This window comes from Balearica regulorum, chromosome 2, assembly GCF_011004875.1.
Source record: "Balearica regulorum gibbericeps isolate bBalReg1 chromosome 2, bBalReg1.pri, whole genome shotgun sequence".
NCBI lineage: Eukaryota > Metazoa > Chordata > Aves > Gruiformes > Gruidae > Balearica > Balearica regulorum.
The window spans coordinates 9,019,643-9,043,724 of NC_046185.1; the positions used below are offsets into that span (position 1 = coordinate 9,019,643).

At 40.4% G+C, this 24,082-nt stretch overlaps 2 protein-coding genes across 2 annotated transcripts in view; one reads left to right on the forward strand and one right to left on the reverse strand.

Moving 5' to 3' along the window:
- The window catches only part of TG (thyroglobulin), a 170,703-nt gene that overhangs the window by 40,832 nt on the left and 105,789 nt on the right, over window positions 1-24,082 (reverse strand). The gene's annotated exons all lie outside the window — the stretch shown is intronic.
- On the forward strand, window positions 279-23,269 carry SLA (Src like adaptor). The gene is made up of 8 exons (XM_010313234.2): window positions 279-553; window positions 5,687-5,780; window positions 11,914-12,013; window positions 15,378-15,464; window positions 16,791-16,894; window positions 18,111-18,242; window positions 20,222-20,354; window positions 21,317-23,269. Exons 2-8 carry the CDS (start codon window positions 5,720-5,722, stop codon window positions 21,534-21,536), a joined length of 837 nt encoding a protein of 278 aa, XP_010311536.1. The 5' UTR covers window positions 279-553; window positions 5,687-5,719; the 3' UTR covers window positions 21,537-23,269.

Consider the following 24,082-nt stretch of genomic DNA (forward strand, 5'->3'; position numbering starts at 1 on the left):
CAAACCCTGCATTCCCATTCAGGCTCAATAAGAATGGAAAACAAAGTTTTGTGCCTCTTCCTGTCTGTCTGAAAAAAGCCTAGCAAAACTACATAAACCAAAACAGTTGGGGACTGAACATTACTGGATAAATAAATTTGGAAGAAAAAAAGAAAAAGGCGAAAGAGAAACCCTTTTTGTGTAAGTAAGTAATGTAAAACAGGTTATTTTGCTCATTTTTTTTATATCTGCTCAAACCAGCCCTGATGCAATTTGTTGAAAACCTCCCTGTATTCCTCAGCCCATAGACAAAAAGTGTCTTGAGTAGTGACTTGCAACAGGAACCTCATCTGTTGCAAACACTTTGAGTCTTCCTTATTTCTCAGAGAGGAAGTATGTGGCCTGTTTGGCAAATGCTGCTCTACATGACAGCGTGAACTTCACAACGCACTCATTCGACCGGCTGCTCCTCGACTTGATCAGCTAAACCTTGCTGGCAGCATGAGAGCAGTATTATGACTACGGCTTTTTTGAGAAATACTGCAACCTGGAGTATCATGCCTAGCATTTAAAGGTAATCATTGCTCTGATACATTTTAGATTATCTGCATACGGGACCAAATGTTTCAATTTTATTTATGTAAAAGGGAGTTCTATTTCATTAACAATGACAGTATTCAGACCATGGATTTTAAGTGCCACCAAAGGTAGAAATAGAAAAGCCTGTCTTGATTCTTTTCATAAGGAGTGGTACTAAAGATAGAAGGGACAAGGTGTATTTCTACTGAAAGCTCACAGTAAGATAGAGGCATAGGACCTTATGCTGAAGCAAACTGCAGCTCACTATAATCCAAAATATAAAAAATGTCATAGACAGATTAATGGACTTTTTATTCAAAGTGTTAGAAGTTTGCATAATGTGCGATTTCTCTGTTGTTTCGTGGTTGCATGTTTCTGTGAATTACGTTGATTACAGCATTCCAGTGTTCTTTCTAAGTGCAAAGGTACAAGTGCGTAAAAGCTAAAAGGATGCTCACTGTGATTAATGACAAATTAAGGGAAATCCAGCAAAAAATATACAGCTTCTGAAATCTAAGCTGCTTTTTTTCCCCCACATGAAAAATAACAGGATGCTGGTGCTTTCATTTTCAAGCTAAATGGGATTCAGACATTACCTGTGAATCTTATTGAGAATTAAATTCTAATACCTTGGCGGTATAGCTGTGAATATCAGGTAACACAAATAAAATACGGTATAGCATCTCAGGAATGATGAATGTCCTATTTTACTAGTCTGCAGCGTCCCTTGCAAAGGGGCTTTACTCAGGTGCTTATCTTGCCTTTTTATTTCTCGTATTATTTTCATTTCTTTATATTTACTATTTCTCAATCATTTTAAATATAACTTTGAAAAAGTTCTTACAAAGCAATGGACTTTCCTATGTGCCGTTCTATTTAACTGCTCCAGAAGCTCATTTTCTCAGAGAACAAATTCTGCGAGAGGAAATTATTGCTACATGTGCTGCACACAGGAACAGAAGGTGTAAATTGTACCACAGGTTTTTGGGACCCACAATTTAGGTCAGTGAGATTCCAGTCTTGACAGGTGAAGAGTTCACATCTGCTGAGAGGTCTGCCATTGTTAAATAAAGCAGGACTGGGGCTGTAGATGGTTCCTCACTTTCCTTTTGGCAGCAAAAATAAAGCAGTAAAGATATTAAACCCCACTAGCTGTGTGTTTGTGAACAGCTATGGCTGCAGCGACAGGCTTTCGTTAAACACCATGTGCACAAGTGAAAAGGGAAGGGGAGGAAGGACCAAAGCTTGGAAGACTGCAAATGTGATCTGAACGGTTAAAATTAAATTTCCACACAAGCCTGAGGAGGTGGCCTATGAGCGGGGAGAGCTGCAGGTAGAGTTTGGTTTGCAGCCCAGCAGCACAGCGGTTCCTCTGAGTTGAACAGCAGCTGCTCTCCTCCACGCAGAGCTTTAGGTTGATAAGACAAGGTGAGCTTAGAGTCTATCACCTCTCCGTAGTTCTTCCCAAATGACCCTCAGTGAACGATTTTCTTTGGATCTGGCATAATTAGCTGCTCTTATGACAGAGGGATGCCACCTCTACTCGTATCCCAAATGCTGTTACCAAGTTTAAGTGAGATGCAGTGCCTGGAGCAGATTCGCCATTCCGAAGGAATATCATCTATAAAACTGCTATTGACTTTAATGATTAAAAAATCAGCTCAGTCACAAGATGCTCTACAGTTTCCTGTAAGTCTGTTTTTGCAGAGTATCTCAAAATTTCAGAAAACCACCATACAGTTTATCATGCAGCAATTCAATGGATTCGTATTGCGCTGCCAATACTTGAAGCAAACTCAAGCTACTGAAGTCATTAATTCTGTCACGCACTTGAGAGACACGTGCACTGTTGGTCTAGAAATACTTAGGATACTAATTCATACACTCTTACTCTAAAAACAGTGATACGTCATCGCCAGCGAGTAAGTAGAAACAATCTTCTGCCCCCTCCATATCAAATAAAATTTCCCATTTCTTCCATTTCCATCGCATTTTCAAATGTCTGGGAGTTGAAAAGGACCTCAGGGCATTCACTGCACCACCTTTGACTGGACTATAGGCACCTTTACTCTGCCCGAATGCATAATGACAAGTGTCCTTGGTGGGAAAACCTAGTCTGATATCTGTCATTTTCCTTTTAATCACTTCGGATAAGGGAATCGACAGTGGTCACAGCTTTCCATTTGCTTATTTTTATTGAACACTTCTGCCACGACTCCAGAGAACATCTTGAACTCTCTGCCCTTTTCAAGACTTTATGCTGCCACCAATGGCAATTAGTGATGGTAAAACTTAGCACGGAAAATGTAATGAGCAAACTGTCACGCTAGTGACGTCAAAGTCCAAAATGCCATTGCACTTCACTGTTACCGTAAGTACTATATAACATTTGTATTTTCCCTAAGTCAGATTCTTTCACCTCTAAAAGTAGCAGCACTGGGCTGCACGCTCTGTCCCATTGACTTCAGAGGTTCTCTGAGAAGAGCAAGGTCATATAAAGCGATGATTTGTATGGCAGAAGAGAGCCAGGCCGGTTTTGGACGTGCTCTGCAAAAATACGAAGGAGGCACATGCCAATCGCCCAGTACTTAATCCAACTGGAGAGCAAGTGCTTTAATTACAAACTACATCTGAGCAAACCTTCAAAAACATGTCAGGTATTTTTAAAGCAATGTTTCAAGTCTAGACCCCTAAATACCATCTAGGAAAATGAAGGTGTCTTGCTCAAATGTGCCGTGCTTTTAGAAAGTTTATGTAAGTTAAAGTTTTCAAAGCCTTTCCATTGTGTACAAATGCTACGTATCACTTTCCAAAGTGACTCAGGCACACCTGAAAATTGTACCCGCTGTATCTTAAGAGTAGGGAAAAAGCCCTTGAAAGCACTCTGTCACGAGTCTGATCACTAGTAGGACGACTTGGTCTCCTATTTGGCCCTTAAATACCAAGACCCAGAATAAAGGGGTACGTAGAGGTAGGACTCTATTATTTTTATTTTTCCATACTTTTTGTGACACAAAATTCAAGTACTATTCTAATCTAAGTAACAGTCACATGTGTTAAAATTATAGATGGGCATATTTATGCTGCCATGCTTGGCACCTGTCTGGAATTGTGCAAAATTTTGGTAACCGCAGCTTGCTTACTGTACACGTAGCCAGATTTGAACTGCCCTTTTTAAGTCCTGAAAAATGCAGCTACTAGAGCACAGAGCTCAGCAGAGGTTATCTGTCCAGGTATTCATCCCACTTCTCTGGCTGAGTTTTTCAGTCCTGTTGAGCCCTCTATTGCCATGCCCAGGAAATTTTGCTGGCTAATCAGAAAACGAGCCAGGAACATCTATAATAACTGTAGCCAAAGTACGGGCTGCGCTATTGCTCTCCCTATACCTCTGATTCTTGATGGGGTACAACTGAGAAAAACATTGAAGAAATTAAAATTGTGTCTTGTGAAAAAAATATTCATAGTTAGTTCATGAAATTAAAATCTTGCAAGTAGACAGTGACTGACAAAATGAATTCTGATTTCAGTTTTAGAAACTTAAGTGCATTTAGATGGAGAATGATTTTGTTTGCTATCAAGAGAGACCCTTTTTTTTCAAATGTAAATATCCAAATAGTTTATTTAAATTTAAGGCTACTTTTTTATTCAGCTTCTAGACTTCTTGTATCAGGCAGCAAAACAGGTTTTTGTCCTTGTGAAAGCAGATTTCAGACGCTTGTCAGAAAGACACTGGCACAGCTGCATCCTACAGATGTGCCACAAGCTAGTTCCTGAGCGCAGGCAGGGAAAGGGTAATGTGCCATTTGGCCGGTGAAATAGAGACTTCTCGCAAAGAGCTTTTGGGAACAAGCACTAAGAAGGTTGAAAATCAGATGAGGCGGAGTCAAACTGTGCATTACCATCTGTTTTAGCACTGATCTACTTGCATCTGATAAGAGACAAATTCTGTCCTTTTGAACGGCATTTTTTTCTGTAGATTTCTCCCTAAACTTGCTGTAAGACATCGAAATTTTATGGTATTAAGCAATATACTCAATTCTGCCAATTTTCTTCTGAAAGGCAACTAGTAACAAAGTCTCACTGATTTCAGCAGTGCTGCTTCTCAAGCTAGACACCTCTCCATGTAACACCATGAGGCTCTGTTGTAAATAAAGAGCAGCATACCAAAGGCAGTAATCATCTTTGAAATATTTAAGCTAGAAAAGACTGAAAGATGCAGAATACCCACACGATGCTGCTAGAGCTCCTGTTACCATTTTCACTGGGTAACTGACAGAAATATATTTTTTAAAAATAATTACCTATCAGCTAGTGGTGGTGTTTTGCTTTAATGTACAATTTCAGACAGATATAGCTGATTCTCCTCTGCCTCTGAAAATATACCATAGCATGAGACACCTCCCACATCCAAAGGGTTTTTCTCTCTCTCCTCTATCAGGTAGAATTAGGACAGGTGCAGTAAAGCCATGAGAAGGAACTGTCCCTCTCACAATATTTAGTTTCATTGCCTGATAATGTTTCCCGTACATCCACAAAGACTTTTTAAGACAAGTATCTGAGGAATTTGCACCACTGGTTTTGAGACCAAACACTTTGGGGCAAGGTGTTACTTAAAAAAAAAGAGGAAAAACATCATTGCCCACATTTGCTGAGTGCACAACTGCATCAGAAAAAAAACCCGCCGATCAACGTTCTTAGTGTTCGTCAATAAAGCGTCATAATATACTGTGAAATACACAGCGCTGAAAACCAGATACGCCAATCTAATTAATTTCTTTGTAGCTTCAGAACTCCAAATGCTGAAAAGAACATTTTGTATATGAAATGACTGTATGGGCATGGCTTTGCTGTGACTTCCTATTGTGCTGAGGTGCTGGTAATGGAAACTTTTACTACATTGCGTTCTTCTGAGCAACTTCCCTAGCTGTGGTTTTCTGCTATTCCCCTGATAAAAGCACCAAAGTGGTGAGAGTGTAGCAAGTATGTAAAACTCTCACATGAGTTTGACACAAGAGTTCTTAAAAGAAAAACCATATAGAATTGGAGACACCCAAACTAGGTCATTTCTCATCTGTTGGCACAGCAGGTGTTATTCTTATGTTTAATTTCAATGTCTCCTTTGATTTAGTTCTGAAGAGCTTTGACGGAATTAGAGAGCGCAATGGGAAATACTGTGAAAACACCGAGAGCCTCTGAAGAAACAAATGTGCCAAGCCAAACGGGTAAGCACTCATTTAATTTCTTTCAAGAGAAAAAGATGTTCAAAATATATGGTACATTCATCCATGTGTCTTCTTTCATCTGCCAGACGTAGTCAGTGACTGCTGTAGGAGAAGGAGGGCATCCTCTAGGCAGTGCTTATTTTTAGGTACGTTCTAGCTAATTTTCCAAGAAGTACTTTAATTAAAAAATCCAAACTTAAAACTATTATTTGCTGGTGCTCCTTGAAAGATCTGCCTTCCAGTTCAGAAAGCACCGTAGCACTACTTCAGAAACCAGAAATAGTGTATTTTGACATCCTTGCATGTGATACTTTATACAAATTTGTTCTTGAAATTTGGGTTTGCTTCATGTAAGGTTAAAAGCCTTAATAATGTTAGGCTTGCACTGAACCTGAAGTCCACTGTTAGGCAGTTGCATTAAAAGTAGCACACAGCCAACTTGTCACCAGGTTTATCAATAAAGGAAATACACATTTCACAGGCCAAGCTGCTGAAGGGGCATCTAACTCATCTGCCCTCTGCATCCACACATGAAAAAATCAGGTTGCAAAGGCCCCACCATAGGCTAGTAGAGGTCATGCATCTGAAGGGGGAAAGGAAGAGGGATTCGGGGACCTGCTACTCCCAAACTGCCAGCGAGCAGGTGGAGAGTAAGTACAGCCTCATGCCACAAGACAACAGACAGCTGGTACAAGAGCTGCAATAAATCACTCCCCAAAGGTGAGGAAGAGAAAACAGTTTTGATTTTTTGTTTTCGGTTTTGTTTTTTTTTTTTTTCAAGGGGGGAGGTGTTAATCAAAATTTTGAGTTTTTCCATGAAGTATGGCCCATTTGTGTTGCTCAGTATTGTAAGGATAGGGAATCAGCCTGATTTCATTAGTGCTGGAAAGAAACTCAGCTCTGCTTTTAGCATGGCCAAGAACTAGCTGATACAGGCAGCTGTGTAGTCCTAGCTCCTAATAAAGCAGAGACTGAACACTGTTAATGGCTGTTCAGAGGCCCATAACATAAACTGACAAATTATTTTTTCTGTGCAGAGTGTCTTATGTTGATATTCCCAACAAATGCTGTCAGGAATACCATAACCATCAAAACAGAGACATGCACGCACTCAGAGCACGACCTCACTGATGAGGAGGGGAGTGAGGGGTCGCTGCCATGGCTGTGACCAAGTTTGTATTATTCCTGCACATGCTAAAAATCAGGATTTAGCAGGGCTAAATCCAACTGCATCCCTTCCACTGATGTAAATAGAATATACCCCTAAAACAAAACAGCAAACATTCATAGCAGAGCGATTGCAAGGGGAAATTATCCATTTAGGAATTCAAGGCTCTATCTACTTGCACTCTCCTACACGTCTAGCACATATAGAAAGGTGCTTTGTCAGATCCTGCCTGACCTTCTGCTCCCACTTGGGGAGGGAACAAGTCTCCCTCAGCTACAGTGGCATCTGCCAAGGCTGTAGGGATGTCTTGGATACTCACATAGCTGAAATTGCACTGGCTACCTATGTTTAAGCACCCAAAGGCAGCTTTTTGGCCACAAAAGTCATCAGAGGGGTGGAACATGTCTCCTGTGGTGAAAGGCGGAGAGAGTTGGGGTTACTCAGCCTGGAGAAGAGAAGGCTCCAGGGACACCTTATTGCAGCCTTGCAATACTTAAAGGCAGCTTGTAAGAAAGATGAGGACAGACTTTGTAGTAGGGCCTATTGCGATAGGACAAGGGATGATAGTTTTAAACTGAAAGAGGGTAGATTCAGACCAGACATAAGGAACACTGGAACAGGTTGCCCAGAGAGGTGGTAGATGGCCCATCCTTGGAAACATTCAAGATCAGGGCTCTGAGCAACCTGACCTAGTTGACGATGTCCCTCCCTGCTCATTGCAGGCAGGTTGGACTAGATGACCTTTAAAGGTCCCTTCCAACACAAACATTCTATGACTCTATGACTTAACAGCCTACATAGCTCTTTGTGTGTAACTCAGTCTGCATCTGACCAGCATCTTTCGTAATGGCTTAGATGTTACTAATTAAAGTTGGGAATACAAATATCACCACTGTCATCCAAATCCAATGAAAACAGACTTTTGAAAAGGAACTCAGTACTAAAAGCATATATTGGGGTAAATTCAGTGAGTTTCATCTATTTGTCTTCCTGAGCAGATAAAACTCCAAATCACATCACCAAACACAGAAGATTTCCCTCAGGCCAGGAACAGCCACCTTTGATTTAAGTGAGGTGGAGGATCCAATCCACAGACTTACAACAGTCCAAATAGTTATTAGGAAAAACAGGTTTTATAGTGGCTCATTTCAGTGAGACTGAATAAAATGAAGGACTGTAACAGAAGAGAAAGAAAGAAGAGAAAGAAAAGAATATCCAAAAAGAAGGGGCAAGAAAACAGATAATTGGAGTCTGCAGACTTGATCTGCAGTGTGAATGTGTTCCTCAGACCCCTGTAAGTCCCTCATGCTGCCTGAGAGCTGCACTGAAAGCAAAACCTTGTGCTTTCCTCACCTCCAGTCTTGGTCCTGAGAAAGGGAATAGTGCATAAGCTGCATTTCCCAAGGAGGCGTTTGGACTCCAAATACGGCTGCACTCCATCTGAAAGCACACTGTATGGGCATCCCTGGCATAACCCGCATCCTGATAACAGAGTAGCTACAGCAGCAAGGAGTCATCAGGGGTTGTGAGCCAACCCCCTCCTCTTTCCTCCCTTGGGACCTCGAATCAAGGGTTAATCCTTCCTGAGTTGCACCTGCATAACTCTCAGTCCCCAGGCTGGCTGGTTTAGCTCTAATTTGGGTACGCCAGTGCGACTCTGCAGCCACACCTTATGGTTGCTGCACAGCCAGCCTCCTGGACACACACGAGTGCCCTCCTTTACCCTCTCTGGTATACACCATGCCATAAATCATAGTATTTCTGCTGTATAGGAAAGCCAGGATGATGCAGGGAGCTGAGCTCTGAGTAGCTCATTCCTGCTCCAGACAGGGACCACACTGGTGCACAGCACAGCGTTTTCTGAGGGTGATGAGCTGGATCTGGAGGTTCTGCCTACGCTCTCCCTTCTCTCTAATAGCACTTTGTAGTCCATTCACAATGAATAATTTGAAGCATGCAATATTCAGTCTCACACTTTGCCAGACATCCAGGGATGCAGACATCTAAAACTAGCATGTATTTCATTTCCTACTCCTAAAGAAAAGAAAAGAAAAGAAAAGAAAAGAAAAGAAAAGAAAAGAAAAGAAAAGAAAAGAAAAGAAAAGAATTAACACCTGATTCAGTGGAAATGACTGTGCTTCGATCTTTCCACTCCAACATTTGAGTTGTTCCATTTAACCTACACTTGCACTGCGGAGGAGACATTGCGTTAGAAAGAAACTCAGGCAAATCTTTTTTTTCTTTTACAACTTAAAAGTGTGGGGAGCTCATTAGATCAAATGCATTAGATCACTGTGAAATTCAGGTGTGAAGAAACAGTGTAATTTGTTTAGTCCCTGTTTTGAGGCTTTTGTGTTTGAAAGGAGCTAGTATGGGGTTCTGTGAAATGTTGTACAGTGTGGTGGGGTATTTTACATGACCAAAAAACCCAGTGAGGTTTGATTTAAATACCAATTAAAACGAGGTCTTGTTTGTAGAGTAGGAAGGTTGAAAGGGTTTGGGTAGTACAAAACCCCTTTACTTTCACTGTAAGTACATGCAGTTCAAGAGGAAACGTTTGCATGGATGTGGCAGCCAGCATTATGATTAATTCCTTCCTTTTCAGAACTACAAATTAACGTGCAAAATTGAAACAAAAATGAATATAAAGATGAAAGTGTAAGCAAAGTAACACAGACCTTGCTAGAGCAGAGAAAAAGTCATGTAACCCACAGTGCATAACGAAATGCAAACCACCAGTACCCAAGGAAGGAGAGCAGAAAAGCACTTGGTTTCCACCCTTTCAGTATGGAAACATTTATAAATAAACAGCAGAAGTTTAAAAAAAGCATTGCTAAAGGCATTGTCATTAAGCTAAGAAAAAATGACATTCCCTGTAGAACTGCTGTCTAACAATCTGCAATGAGAAATTAGCCGACAACACTTTATCCTCATCCTGCAGTTCTTACAACGTACCCTCTGGCATGTATTTCTTGTAGTCCTGGGTAAAGATATTGCTTTGTTGAAAGAGACTCAGCACCAATACTCAGTTCTGGTTAGCCTCAGGTACTAAGCGGTTTCAGAGACAAAGAAAGTGTCTCTTAATTTTTCGTGCAGAACAAGGAAGCAATCACAGGCATGCTTAGCACAGAATTTCTTCAGTATAGTTAAACTAATTGTATAATAAGTTACAGTAGACTAATCACAGCAGTTGGCTGATGGACTAGTCCCTGTTTAATTCAGTGACACTAATCAACTAAGAAAACCATGGCAATACTAATACTAAACACACTGCCAAACTATCAATGTCTATTCCAGACTCTACACACCTATGCATCCATAGCGATGCTCACTAACTGTACCATGGGGCTACTTCAATGGGCAAAGGCTAGCAAGGCTAAAAAAGTTTACAGTCAATTTGAATATTAAGGTAAAATGACACACTACTTTGCATAACACAAGTCCATATAACATAACCACAAGCAGCTGCTCAAAATCAACTGAGAAAACACTGCTTTTTATTTCCTTTAAACCACAGATGTGGAATATTTTCCTTAACACTTACATATAACAAGTGTAAAATCTCTCTTCTTGAAAATATTTCTTTTCTGCAGACTTGCCTGTTTCCTTCAGCTTTTCATCATTCTCACTGTGAGTTATTTGTAAGGCCTGGGGACACAGAGGCTCAAAACATAGGATGCTGTTTCTAGGTTTCCCTAAAAATAATTGTCTTCCTTAAAGACAAGTTGACAAGGAATCTATATTAAATGAGAAAATCTAACAAGATACAGAAGTGGGTCTATCTCTCTGGGTAATTTCTTTCTCTCTTCCCCTGAATTCATTCCCATTTTTGTACATGTTGAGCTGCACAGAGAGGGAAAGTATGGAGAGCAAACCACTTCTGCAGAGGTACTGCTAGATGGTATTACTAAAGAACGGGGTGCTGATCCTGCTGGAGGCAGGGGAAAAGCTTTGTCTCCCCGTGTGCCGGTGGACGGTACTGCGACGTGCAGAGGGAAGGGACCCACTTCAAGGAGAAGCATGATCCCTCTTGCCAGGACTTCTACCAAAGAGCTCAAAACACCCAGCATGACCCATTTCTGAATCTCTCACCTTTTTTACTGGGCACCACAGATTACTGTTGGGTGAGGAGTTCTTGAATGTTTGATAGTCCCAGTCTTGTGCGAAGTGCCTCCTCCATCCTTGAGAAACCCAGGACACTCAGCACGTGTCCTACACAGTGCCGCAAGCCCCAGAGTCATCCCAACTGATGTAAAAGGTCTTTTCTCTTCACTGACCTCAGCTCTGCAAATTGCAGTTGTACAATGATTTAATTATAAATACCCATGTTGCGTCTCTTCATTGACTGAGGATAAGGGCATCAGGCGCTACCTCTAGTACCGTTTCCACACAAGAGGGGAGAAAAAGTTCATCAAGCTAATTTTAAAAAGCGATGGAAAATGGGCAATAATGGCTGCACTCTCACTGCCCTTGATCTAAACTAATTTCATACCTTTGAAAAGTATCAGTGGTGTTGAATGATGGAACAATTCAACATGCATCTTCCTTTCCTTAAATGTAATGCATCAGCTTGTCTCAAAATTGTAGCTGGAGGCATTTAGAGACAGTGGCATTAATCAAACTGGTTTACTTCCTAATACTATAAATACTTACTAATTTTGCTAGTTTCAAACTGACTATGTCATTTAAATAAATATGGTAATTACTAGAAAAAGTGGTCTAAATTTAGTTGCTTACAATTAACCAAATTACTTTTTTTTTTTTTTTCATTTCTAGTATCTTCACATCCTTCTTATAAAGTTATAGGCTCATCTTTAGCTCTTTATGTTTACCAAGTGACATTTCAGAGTGAGATATTTTCCCATTTGACATACTATGTAAAATATAACATACATAATGAAAAATCCATTTCTGCTTCAGAACTCTGTCTTGGTTTTAAGTGACATTTTCCTTCTTCTTTAACAGGTCAGGAGAGTGATTTCCTTGCTGTCCTCTATGACTATCCTTCAGCAGACATAAGCCAACCTATATTTCACGTAGGGGAAAAACTGCGTGTGCTATCAGAGTAAGTTGATCCTTTTTTTTTTTTAATTTTTTTTTTTTTAAATCAAGTTTTGCTACAATTGGTGCAAAGGTCTGTTTTATACACCTGGCCCAAACTGGATGCAGTTCGGCAAAATGAACTGAGTTCAGAATTTGCACGGAAGGATGCTTAGCCATGGTGTACTATTTCCCTATAGTTTAAGGATCTGGGATTTGAGATTGTTCTTTGATCCCTGGATTCTTCTGGCATGGTTTCTGAAGCTCGATTCAGACTCTATTCTAAAGGAGAACTCAAAACAGAATTCCATTTTGAAAAATGATTTTGAGAAAATATCCCCCTCATGTTAGTGGAAAACAGAGTAAGAGCAAAAATAGTTTGAATTCCATAGAAAAGGAAAATTATTCTGAATTTCTCTATGATGTCGAGTGCATCTCTCATTTTCTCTCTCACCCTTTTTATCTAACAACTCCTTTTTGATTACGTCTTAGAATTTCACCCTAGATTTAAGGCAAGTCTAACAAAAATAAGATAAGAAATAGCTTTTCTTTTTCTACTTAATTTTTTTAATCGATTCTGCATTTTCTTAGTGGGGATTTAAAAAAAAAAAAGTCACAGCTTTCCCAGCCAGTTTCACTCAAAAATTTATCAGCCCTGGAAAGAAGTAGGCTTAAGAGCACTAGTTCAGACTGACCTTAAGCATAGTGCAAATATTGCTACACACAAGAGTGAGCACACGTCTTCAAAAATGGAAGCCAGCAGCTCTGATATTCTTTTATGCACAACTTTTATCGGCACGCAGTGACCTCCTAGAAGTTCTTCAGGCCCACAGCCAGTGTTTTCACTGCTTAAACAGAAATGAAAGACTTCATTTTTGCAGCTGATGGAGCAGATGGATTCAAGGGGAGACCAGTCACCTTTATAGCAGAGAAATCCTCTGATGATTTCTAAATTTGTAAAAAAAAAAAATTCTCTACCTGAGGAAGTCAGAGCTTCAAATGGTTGGAGGACAGAAGTACTCAAGAGAAGTAACACAGATGATTGATGAATTCTCGGACTCTTCTCCAGGCCACTGTGACCTACAATGGCCTTTGTCAGCAAGAAGATCCAGGGCTACGTGGACCTTTTGGTCTGGCCCAGAACAGCTGCAGTTATGTTCTGCTAACAAAGTGCTTTCCTCACCTCCACGAACCTAGAGGTCACAAGGCTCAGATAATACCACTAGATGAATTTTCTGCTGATGGAGAGCTTCCCTAAACCAGGGGAATTCTTCTCTGGTAACTTCTAGCTGTTTAAACCTTGCTGCAGTTTGCATAACATATGCAACATGGTACAACACTTGCTTTAGCTTGGAAATTCCAGTTTAAAGCCTCACTCCCAGCTTTCACCAGCTAAGAGCTGATGAAACACCACCACATAACTACATATGCCTGTATCAATGGGAATTATATGTGTGGCACATCATATGCATACGTGTGCTGCATAGTATGATCTACTGGACCAACAACTTCTAAAAGAACTAGGGTTCTGTAGCAGCAGTTTTTATCATGTTTGTCTGTTGTGCAATGATCAAGAGCTTCTCCTAATAGTAAATAAGAGCCAAAGCAAGCCTTGATGGGAACTTTCCTCTTCCTGTTTTAAATCAGCTTGTTCACAGAAGACAAGACACTCCAATGCTCTATGCAAAGCAGTGTCCTAATGAAGGACCTGTTCTTCCCTATCAGGGAATGCGCTGATGTTAATAGGAACCATTTGCCTGCACACAAGCTGTAGGTATAATCTTTTTCTCAAGTCATTCAAAGAAATAAAATGCAGTGGAAGAGGAGAGCAGCGTGGCAGGCGATGAGCCACGAGCGATGAGGGGTCACCACAGAGAAGCCAGCATGAGCAGGCAGCACGTACTGCTTTTACAACGGCAGATTTTCAGCCTTCCACCAAAGCAATTACATGTAGCGGCAATCAGCCCCACCAGTCCTGCCAGGAACACGATAGATGGAACCTCCATAGAAAATATTACTCCTCACAGATATTTGTGACTGCTCTGGGTTGGCAGGTTTAGATAAGCACCTCTGGCACAGTTTCTCACTCTCCACAGTTGTCAGGCACCTTTCATCACCAGATGAATAAGTGCATTTAGCTGGCAGTAGTCAAACCAGATGTCCTCCAGCGATCCCCCAAATCTACATAATTTCTGTGGCTCCTGCCCCAGAAGAGATGTGCTGCTTTGGGACTTTTAATCATCAGAGGGATTTTTCAGGGTCAGTAATATTACAGTTTGGAGGGAGGAAGATGCTGAGTCTCTCAGGTTTGTTTTTTTTTAATTGCAATTCTTGGTTCTGTCTGGGAGAGTTGTGGGGGAAAAAACAAAATAATCTAAACTTCTTATAGATAATTTCATGTCAGCTTGTGGGGTCTTGAAATTTCCAGCTCTGAGCAGTAGACACGTCTCTTTTTCCCTCAGCATATACATTCTGGACCATGGTCCCTGCAGCTGTAACTCCAGAGGTTTAACCTAAGTGTTTTCAACTCAGCTGTTTTGACATACATTGAGACTCTAGTTTGCTGTCTGGGCATTATTTGGGAGCATTTATATGAATGTCCACAAAACCAGCACTCAAACACAAGATGCTCTATTATTTGGTTTCAAACTCTAAAAGGAAAGGGTGGAGAGAACCCATCAATCATCAGCATCCTTGCACTAATCACTAAAGCTCCGCAGCATCCCTGTGAAAATTCTTGTTACCCTGCTCTTCCTAAGGGGTTCAAAATCCAAAGCCAGCATTCAGTATCACAGCAAGAACCTAAGATTTATCAGTGAAAAAACACGTCTAGTCACCTAGTTTCATCTAGAGGTCTTTTTTATTGGAGTCTGATCAGCAACTCATTGAAGACAAGGAAAAGGAAAAGAGCAGACCATGAACCAGGTTCTGTTAGACTGAAAACCTGTTCCCAGGCAGACTCAGCCCATTTGCTGAGTATGTCTACCCTGATGTTACAGGAGTAACTACGGGGCTCTCCAGACACAGCATACTCACTCATAAGCTGAATATCTTGGGTACAAGTATCAGCCTAGCTGTGGGAAGGCAGAGCACAGCATGGTTTAACCACTTCTTCACCCTTCTTCTTTTAACTACAGAAAAATATTTTATTACTTGGGTAATTTAAATGGAACAATTGTAGTTTATTTCTCTGTCCAAATTTAATCCTGATGTAGGTTTAGAAATCGAACTATTCCAAATGAAACAAACTTGGGTCTCTTTCTGAATGCGGAGATTCAGGAACACAGACAGAAGGCTACAGGTTAATCTGTACATCCTAACTAATTTCTAAAATGAGAACAAGCTCTGAAAGTACATCTGAAAAAATCCCTTCTCTTGCTTTCACACAGTGAAGGAGGCTGGTGGAGAGTCCATTCCCTTACAACAGGTCGAGAAAACTACATTCCAGGAAAATACGTAGCAAAAGTTTACCACGGGTAAGTAAATGCATTTCCTATAGCCTTTCAACACTACGTTTCTACATACACTGCCCTCATCAGTTATTCAGTGTCATAATCAAAATTATGCCAATAGTGACTAGACAGACAGAAATTTTATTTATTGACAGTCTAAAATAGTTCCCTTGAAATCTGAGAACATGAAATCCACATCTAAGTTTAGATGCTATGAAAAGGAAAGGGTCAAAAAACCCTCAAATGTCATATAAGATATTTTAAATACTTCGGTTGCATGGACTGATGTCTAATTTCAAGACATTGATAAAGAGAACTTATTTAGAAAGAAGTTTTAGTATTTATAAAGTGTAAAATTTAATCTAGAGTTTCTTATGAAAAACAGAAAAAAGAACCAATAGAAAGACTAATAAAGAGTGTAAACTCTCTCACTGGAAGAGCTAAGGAAGGTTCAGAGGTTTCTTGTTGCCCTAGACACCACTCAGAAAAAAAAAACCACTAAAGTACACACTTAAAACTTTTCTGGCAAGTTTTAATACCTGTTTAGTTTTAAGCATATGAACTGTGAACTTCACCACAATTTATGCAAATGCTTAAATTTTAATATGCTTTTATACCCTCCTGAAACAGAGATGCTTTCCCAAAGACAGGGCACAGATATGGTAACAGAAGCTACCGTCTGAAGCTTCCCCAAGACCATTTTGCTGATAGCAGACTGGATCAAACACACAAGAACAACTTTAAAATAAAGTGCCAGTAACTCCTACACCAGCCCAGCAAGCTCAGTTATATGGTGAGACACTAGCTGTGACAAAATACAGCAGTGCACCAAGCTATGGTGAAAATCAGTAGGACTAATTTCACTTTCCTTTATCCACAAAGCCAATTAAATTAAATGGCTGGACTGTTCCCTAGCATAAGCAGAATAATTGTATTTTATTTTGGGTTTATTTATGATACAGTAAAATACAATTTGGGGTTAATAAAAGCGGTTTAAAAGAAAAAGAGGGATTTAACTAATGCCACAGATATTCCATCAATATACTACATGGATATGTACCCAACAATTCAGATCAAGGCAGCTCGAAAAGTTTTGTTTTCCCTAATAAGTCCAAACCTTATTCACTCTTCTCTTAGTCTCACAAAAGTTAATGGAGCTCAAAGAGAGCAAGATTTTCTCCATAAACTGGGGAAATATGCCTGGACATAGTTGAGAGAGTAACTACAGAAAGCCACAGTGTTATTTTTTGCAGTCACTTTTCCTGGCTAATGCTGCACTTTCACGGCCACATGCTGCTCTCTGTTTCACTGGTGTCCAAATTTCAGAATTTGTTTTTTCCTGCTTCACAGCTGGTTATTTGAAGGGCTGGGAAGAGAAAAAGCAGAGGAACTTCTACAGCTACCCAACACCAAGGTTGGCTCCTTCATGATCAGAGAGAGTGAAACTAGGAAAGGTGAGAAAATACGATTTTTTTCCCCTTGATCTCAGGCATTAACAGTTTTACAGCTCTTTAATTCACTCCCTGTCCAGCTTCATATGGATCAGGCCGAAACCAGAATATGTATGTAATGGGAAGGCAGAGGCACCCAGTGCAGCATGCCAGTCTTCACCAGTCACCGACGTTATGAGCGGTGCTGGAAACAGGGTTAGCGATGGCCATGGAAAGTTCCACAGGCATCAGCACAAACAAGACACAGTTGTTTAAACATTATTATTTACCTTGGTCGCACGCAAAGCTTATGAGGCAGTGGGACTTTTCAAATGGAGGAAAAGTCACAGCTTTCCCTTGGTCCACAAAAGATTGCCTGAAGACGCTATAAAATACACACCAAGCAACGGGGGTGGCTGATAAGTGCATTTCCTATATAAACAGGTGGCTCTTTTATTTACTTTTTAAAAATGACATGCCTTTAATTTTATTTTCTTTCATAGCAATTCTGTTGCTACATGGGAATTGTACTGCACACAGTTTACACTTTTATTGTCTTCAATGGAAATAAACCTCCCATTGTGCAACACGATATCGTCCCTTTTTGTGAAGTACCAGAACACATCCTAATATCATGATACTACAGTTAGAAGGGAATAATAAATCATCTACTCTGACCTCTTGCATACCACAGGCCAAGTAGTTTCATAATACCTACACTAAATTCAAAGAAATTTAGGATCAGCATTCAGTCCTTACCAACTAAATGCTGCACAATAATTTGAAACAAAGAAAAAGGAAAATCCAAGTTGTCATCTCCTGCCAGGACTGCATTATCAGGTATCAGTTACTGCAGTAATGGGAGCTGACTAAATCAACGTACCAGCACATAAGTCTGGTCCCCCTCTTAGAGGAAGGCAAACTTCTGTAAAGGCCTATTTCCTTTAGACTATTTCAAAAAAATCCCATACTAGCAAAAATAAAGGAAAAACACACCAGAAGTTTAAATTCAACCAAATCTCAGGCCCTGATGTTGGGCCTTTTATTCCCTTTGTTATACTTAAGTATATATATAAAGTATACTATATAAGTAGAAATTAGGATAGCCGCTCAGTTTTTTTCAGATCTTGGACCTTTTTGATCCTGGCACCACATGTTAGAGATACTCTGGTTGTGGTCACTGCTATCCATCCAGAATTAGGGCCCTACTTCGGTGTAATTAGTTCTCCTCTTTCTCCAGGGTTATATTCCTTGTCGGTGAGGCACAGGCAAGTGAAACATTACAGGATCTTCCGCCTTCCCAATAACTGGTATTACATCTCTCCACGGCAAACCTTTCAGTGCCTTGAAGACCTTGTGAATCACTACTCAGGTAAAAAGAACTGCAGAATAAACATATTTTCCACCGGCAACTGTAAAACTATCTATCAAAGGTCCAGAACAAGAAGTTTTGCCCATGTCTGCGGCTTGCAACTGCTCCCACAGAAAAAGTAATGGAAAAACTTTTGGCTTATGCCTTTTATTTTATTTTTGATCCTAAATACAAATATGCTACCCTTAACAGTACAACTGAAATCAATCCAAGAACTCAGCTAAATAAAGACAGACAGGCTCTGCCCACATTGGTATATGATATTGCATGACCATGTCAACAGAGCTGTCCCTACACTATTTGGTCCAAACTCCAGAGTCTAGCACTTCCCTAGACAGCTTTCAAATACAGCTGGAGGTTAGCACAGGCTGGGGATGCCCAGCCCCTCTCAGAGCACAGCTGAAGTCAAAGTTTGGGTGTACAAAAATGTTAAACTGTACAGATGCAAGTTGTGTTTCTGGGTCCCAGGGCCAGAGTTCAACTCCTGGCTCACTTTGTTTACCAGCGTGGACATGTCTGCCATGTATTTACCATACAGACAGACAGATAGCATCAGGACATACAAGACCAGGTTCTGCACTCACATTTTCCCTAGGAACCACTACCTCACATAACCTTATCTGCAGCAGAAAATTCTCAGAAATGTTGTTGGTTTCTTCCCTATTACTTTAGAAGAGTATGGCTGGATTTTATCAGGAGAAGTTATCTCAAGGGGCTCAAGCTGTTAGTTCAAATCCGGATTCAGCTGTCAGTTTTCCTAATATCAGTCCAGTGGATGACACCTGTTTTAATGATAGTTTTCCAGATTTATGGCAATTTAACCTGTGTCAGAGAGATAACTTGACAAACAACATAATTAAGTGGCTGCAGTTAACATGTATTACAATGAGAACATTTTAAAACGAGGAAGGAAGATTGCAATAGGTTAATTGCACAAAAGTTACAAGAGAACAATATGTCCTGTGCTTTAATTAGCAATGGGTACTCTGTAATTTCAAAAGTGTAAAGCTACCATATCTGCATATTTCATAGGCAAATGAAAAAGTGTGTTGGCCAAAAAGTACTCTGATAAACCTGGGAGAAAAGCTATATTCACATTCAAAACATGCAAAAAAACCCCTTTCAAGTCCAATGGTATAAACAGAGGAGAGAGAATTTAATATAAATTAATATAAATTAAAAATAAACAGGGTTGGGTTTTTTTTCACATTTTAGTTAGCTGACGCTTTTCTCCATTTAGAAAGAAGCAAACAATCAAAGCCTAAAATTAGGGGCAGAGAGGAACCCAAAACCTATAACAACTAACATTTTTGCTTGAGTTATAGATGTAAGAGGAGACGTAGTGAAATTTAGCTGTCCTCCTTCCCCCACCATGAGATGATACAGAATCTCACCCTGAAATAAGGCTGAGAGGTGTAAAACACTAGCATTCAGCCATGATGCAACATTCCTAGTGGGGCAAGGAGAATAGGATGGAGAGAAGAAACACAGCTGAAAGTAACCCAAATGCAGCATGAACATGTGAACCTTGATTCATTTCATAGCCATGTTCCACAGCAGAATACGTGCACATAGAATCCGATCTGAGTGGTTGTATCTTGCAGCTATTTTGCACTCTGTTTGCATGGCTGAGATGATAGGACGCAAAAGCAGAACTCAGAGAGGACTCAGGAAACTTGGGTTTAAGTCCCTGCTCTGTCATAAACTTCCTTCTTGACTTTCGGCAAGTCACTTTATCGTTCTGTGTCTCAGTTCCTCACTTGTACTGTGGGAAATATACCCCAGATAAAAAGGCAAAGGTTTGAGGAAAAGAAAAAGTTAAGCCTGTGTTACAGTGTCCTTGCTGAGAACACACAATTTATTGACTACTACCACTACTGCGTCCAAGAGTGTTTACCTGAGCATGCACCAGGGAAGGAAAACAGTGAAGATAATAGTAAGCAAGGATTAACTTTCTGTGTATTCATTTCCCTATTCAGAAGTTGCGGATGGTCTCTGCTGTGTCCTTACAACACCTTGCCTTACCCAGTGCACTAACAACAACAGCGTAATGAATCAAGTACCTCCTGTGGTGATGCGGAATAAAAACTTCAACTGGAGAAATATTCACAGGTACCACATACAACACAGGCTGCCAGAAACAGCAAGGGTTTTTTCCAGGCTTGTATATACTTGCAGAAGAAGCAGCCATTTCCTTCTCCTGAGACCAGTTTTAAAGCTTAGACAATCTTCAAAGCTGCTGACAGCAGGTTAAGCCATGAATACTGGATGTCCAGCTCTGATAATCATGGTCTAACTTTGAAAGGAAGTACAGTTAGCATCAAATAATTTCTTCTATCTGGCTAAGAGCGTGGACACATATGCAGTCCTCTGGAACTCATGAGTCCTCTCCACCAAGGGGACAGGAGTAAGAGCCAGGCCATAGAACCTAGTCAGATCCACCACTGGTGGCACACTAACGTGCAATGGCTTACAGATGAGCCCCAACAGTCAGAAATGGCTCCCCCTTCTTCACATGACGGCCGTCCATGAACCAGCACAAATGCAATGAACGCATTAACCCAGCATAGATCTTTCCTGTTGTGTCTCTCAACAGACATCCCAACTTGAAGTTCATGAGATTTCTAATATCTTAACTGCAACTAGAGAAAGTAGGTCAGGTTTCAGAAGCTGGTGAAACAACCACCTTCAGGAACAAAAGCATCTCTTAGTTTTGAAGTGTAAATTTCCCTCAGCTATCCTTCCTTCACAAAGCATATTCATTTGCTTAGAAATGGAAGAAAATTTTGTGCAGTATTGAGGCCATTTTTCCTACAGATTAAGAAGAAAGAGAGAAAGTATATAGATGTTATCTCCTTTTCAGATGCCAAAAAATATTTAGATAGCACAGTTGTACTGATTGTTTTGGAAAATCGCTAAGTGACAGAAATGTTTGGTGATTTATGAGCAAGGATTTTTTTTTAATTTTTTTTATACAATAGAATTAACATCATTTAGTTTAACAACTGTTAATATTATACTAATAGGTTCAGTTGAAGTAGCCAAAATGGTAACAAAATTTCGTTCTTTTAAAGGCTGGAGGTGACTGAAGATGCTGAAAGCACTCTGGCAGCAATGGATGATTCTTGTCTCAGCTATGGCCTGAGGGAAAGTATTGCTTCCTACCTCTCCTTAACAGGGGATGACAACACCTCTTTTGCAAGTGCCAGAAAGAAGAAAGCCCAATCTCTTATATACACAGGGAGCAAACGAAAGAGTACCCTTCAGTTGCCACCGACATACTATGAAGACTAAATGTAAGACAACCAGGGGAAAAACCAAAACAAAACAAAAATGAGGTGTTAGAAGAGAAATGCAGAGCAACCTGTGGTCCTGCAGTCCTTCAACAGCTGAGAGATACAAGCACACCAGCTGATGATCAAATGCTGGCAATGCTTCTGCATTTTCTCTTCTGAATGTTAACCAGAGACCTTCTTAAGGGTGCTATTTCAGCTACAGCATATGCTGGGAACCTCCCCAGTGCACCTGAAATTAGAACCTGCTCACAAGCAGGATAAACTGAGACAGACTCTAAGTCAAGGGCCAAGTGAGGCAGATGACTCTTCAGCAAGGGTGATGCTCACCATTGTACAAAGCTGATTGCATAGGGAAGGACTAACTTCAGCTCAACAACTTAAATTAATTCTTACTCTGGTATCCTCCACAAGGCTGAAAACCGTCTTTACAGAACCTACCTACAACGAGAAAAGGAGCCTTTTTCTTCTCCATATAGACTCATTCATTGTCATTGACAGCAAGTCAGAAAGTTGTTAAAAGCCCCAAGAAAATATCTAACATCTGGCATCCAAGAAACACCTGCTTATATTGACTCCATACTTCTGTCATTTTTACCTTTTAGGAGAAAAAATTAAAATCATTGACTTTCCAAGTGGCATTTAATTCAACTGCTGGTAATGTCTTACAGTGTCACAAAGAGGTCAAAAAATTAAGAATAGGTTTAACTCACAGAGAAAAGCAGTTCCTGCTTAGCCCTGAGCTGGGAGTACAGGCATATCCAAAAGCATAACTCAGCTGCTCATAATCTAGCAGATATACAACAAAGAAAAAAGGAGAGTTTAGGTGAAAGGTAAATTGTGGTATATCATGCCTAACCACAAAGGTAGGCTTGCAAAGGTGTGACCTTCTATGTGTAGAGGACCAGATTTTAACCTCATCTCCCGAAGGCACCCCCATATTTATGTATAATATTTATATTAATAGCAGCTTTTTAATAATTAAACTAAGAGAGCAAATCAGCAACAGTGGATGTTAAAGAGTTTTCTGAATTTCTTGTCTGAAGAGAGTGATGTCAAATAGTAATGACACCTTTCATCAAATTGCTTAAAGATTTGTAACTGGATTATCTGAAATTTCACAAATTAGAGAATTTTTTTCTATATGTGTACCCTTTGCTAAGTTATAAAGGAGCAGCTAGCACGGTCCTTTGAACCTGACTTGTGACTGCTTTCTAAATCAAGAAATCACTCACATCTGGGAGTGTAATATGCTGCAATCCATGTTCTCGAGCCAAGATATTTTCAATCTGATGTTCTGTCATACCTTTTTGCACAGATTTGAGTAATGAAGGTTTGGAGAGATAAGGAATTGGATTTTTAATATATATATGTATATATATACACACATATATGTATTTTCTCTGTAAATACCTCTTAGCACAAATCTGTGTGCTCTTTAGATCTTGTAATAGATCATTTGCACTAGCAAGAGAGATTCAGAGATCAAAATAGTTCACAGAGTATTTAAACATATTTCAGAACTTAAACGATGAATGTAATTTGGCTGGTAAACATTGAACACCACAAAGCAAAATGAACTCAGGAACTCTAGGCATCTGTATAATCTCATTACTGTTACTGATCGTTAATATGTTATGGTGACTGCATTTTATCCAGTGAAATGTATATGGGGAGCATTACAGATTTCTCAAAGTCATGACTTGTATTTATTCATTAAAATAATATCCAATAGTTACTTCGTATTGCTTTTAGAAAATGGAAAACCTAGAGTGAAACTAGTACAAACACCCAGTTTTGCAATGATACTGCCAGAAGGTATCTTTGATGGAATGCGACAAAAGAATCCAAGAGCCCATGTAACTGGGCAGTACTTGGAATATGCTCTGTGGGAAGGGGATAAGACATGTTCTGGTGATGACAGGTTTTGATGATGACAGGTTCAGGTTGGGAGGGATCACTGGAGGTCACCTGCTCCAACCCCCCCTGCTCAGGCAGGGCCATCTAGAGCCAGTTGCCCAGGACCATGTCCAGATGGCTTTTGAATATCTCCAGGGATGGAGACTCCACAGTCTCCCTGGGCAACTTGTGCCAGTGCTCAGTCACCCTCATAGTAAAAAAGTGTTTTCTGATGTTCAGAGGGAACCTCCTGTGTGTCAGTTTGTGCCCATTGCCTCTGGTCCTGTCACTGGGCACCACTGAAAAGAGCCTGGCTCCTTCCGGCTCCTTCCGGCTTCCATTTATAAATGCTGATGAGATTCCCCCTGAACCTTCTCTCCTCTAGGCTAGGGGATATGAAGAGTAGATAATCATAAGATCGAAGGTGTTTAGGGTCCATGTCAGACAGCCTTGCACCTGATCGCAGTAGTTTTCAGTAGGGCAATAAATCTGCTCTTTCTGCCGTTGTGTCACCTGGTTCCACGGACAGGAGGGACCTGTCGTCTTCCCTTGCAATGGGTGGGGGAAGCCTGGGAGTTCTCCTCCTGACACCCACCAGGGAACACCTGGAGGGGACACCTAGCATATCTGCACTCCACGGCCTCCTGC

Coding starts and splice junctions, on each gene's coding strand:
- SLA (XM_010313234.2), top strand. CDS start 5,720: ATGGGAAATACTGTGAAAACACCGAGAGCCTCTGAAGAAACAAATGTG. Junction 12,014..15,377: donor AAACTGCGTGTGCTATCAGA/GTAAGTTGATCC, acceptor GCTTTCACACAG/TGAAGGAGGCTGGTGGAGAG. Junction 18,243..20,221: donor CCTTGTGAATCACTACTCAG/GTAAAAAGAACT, acceptor TTCCCTATTCAG/AAGTTGCGGATGGTCTCTGC.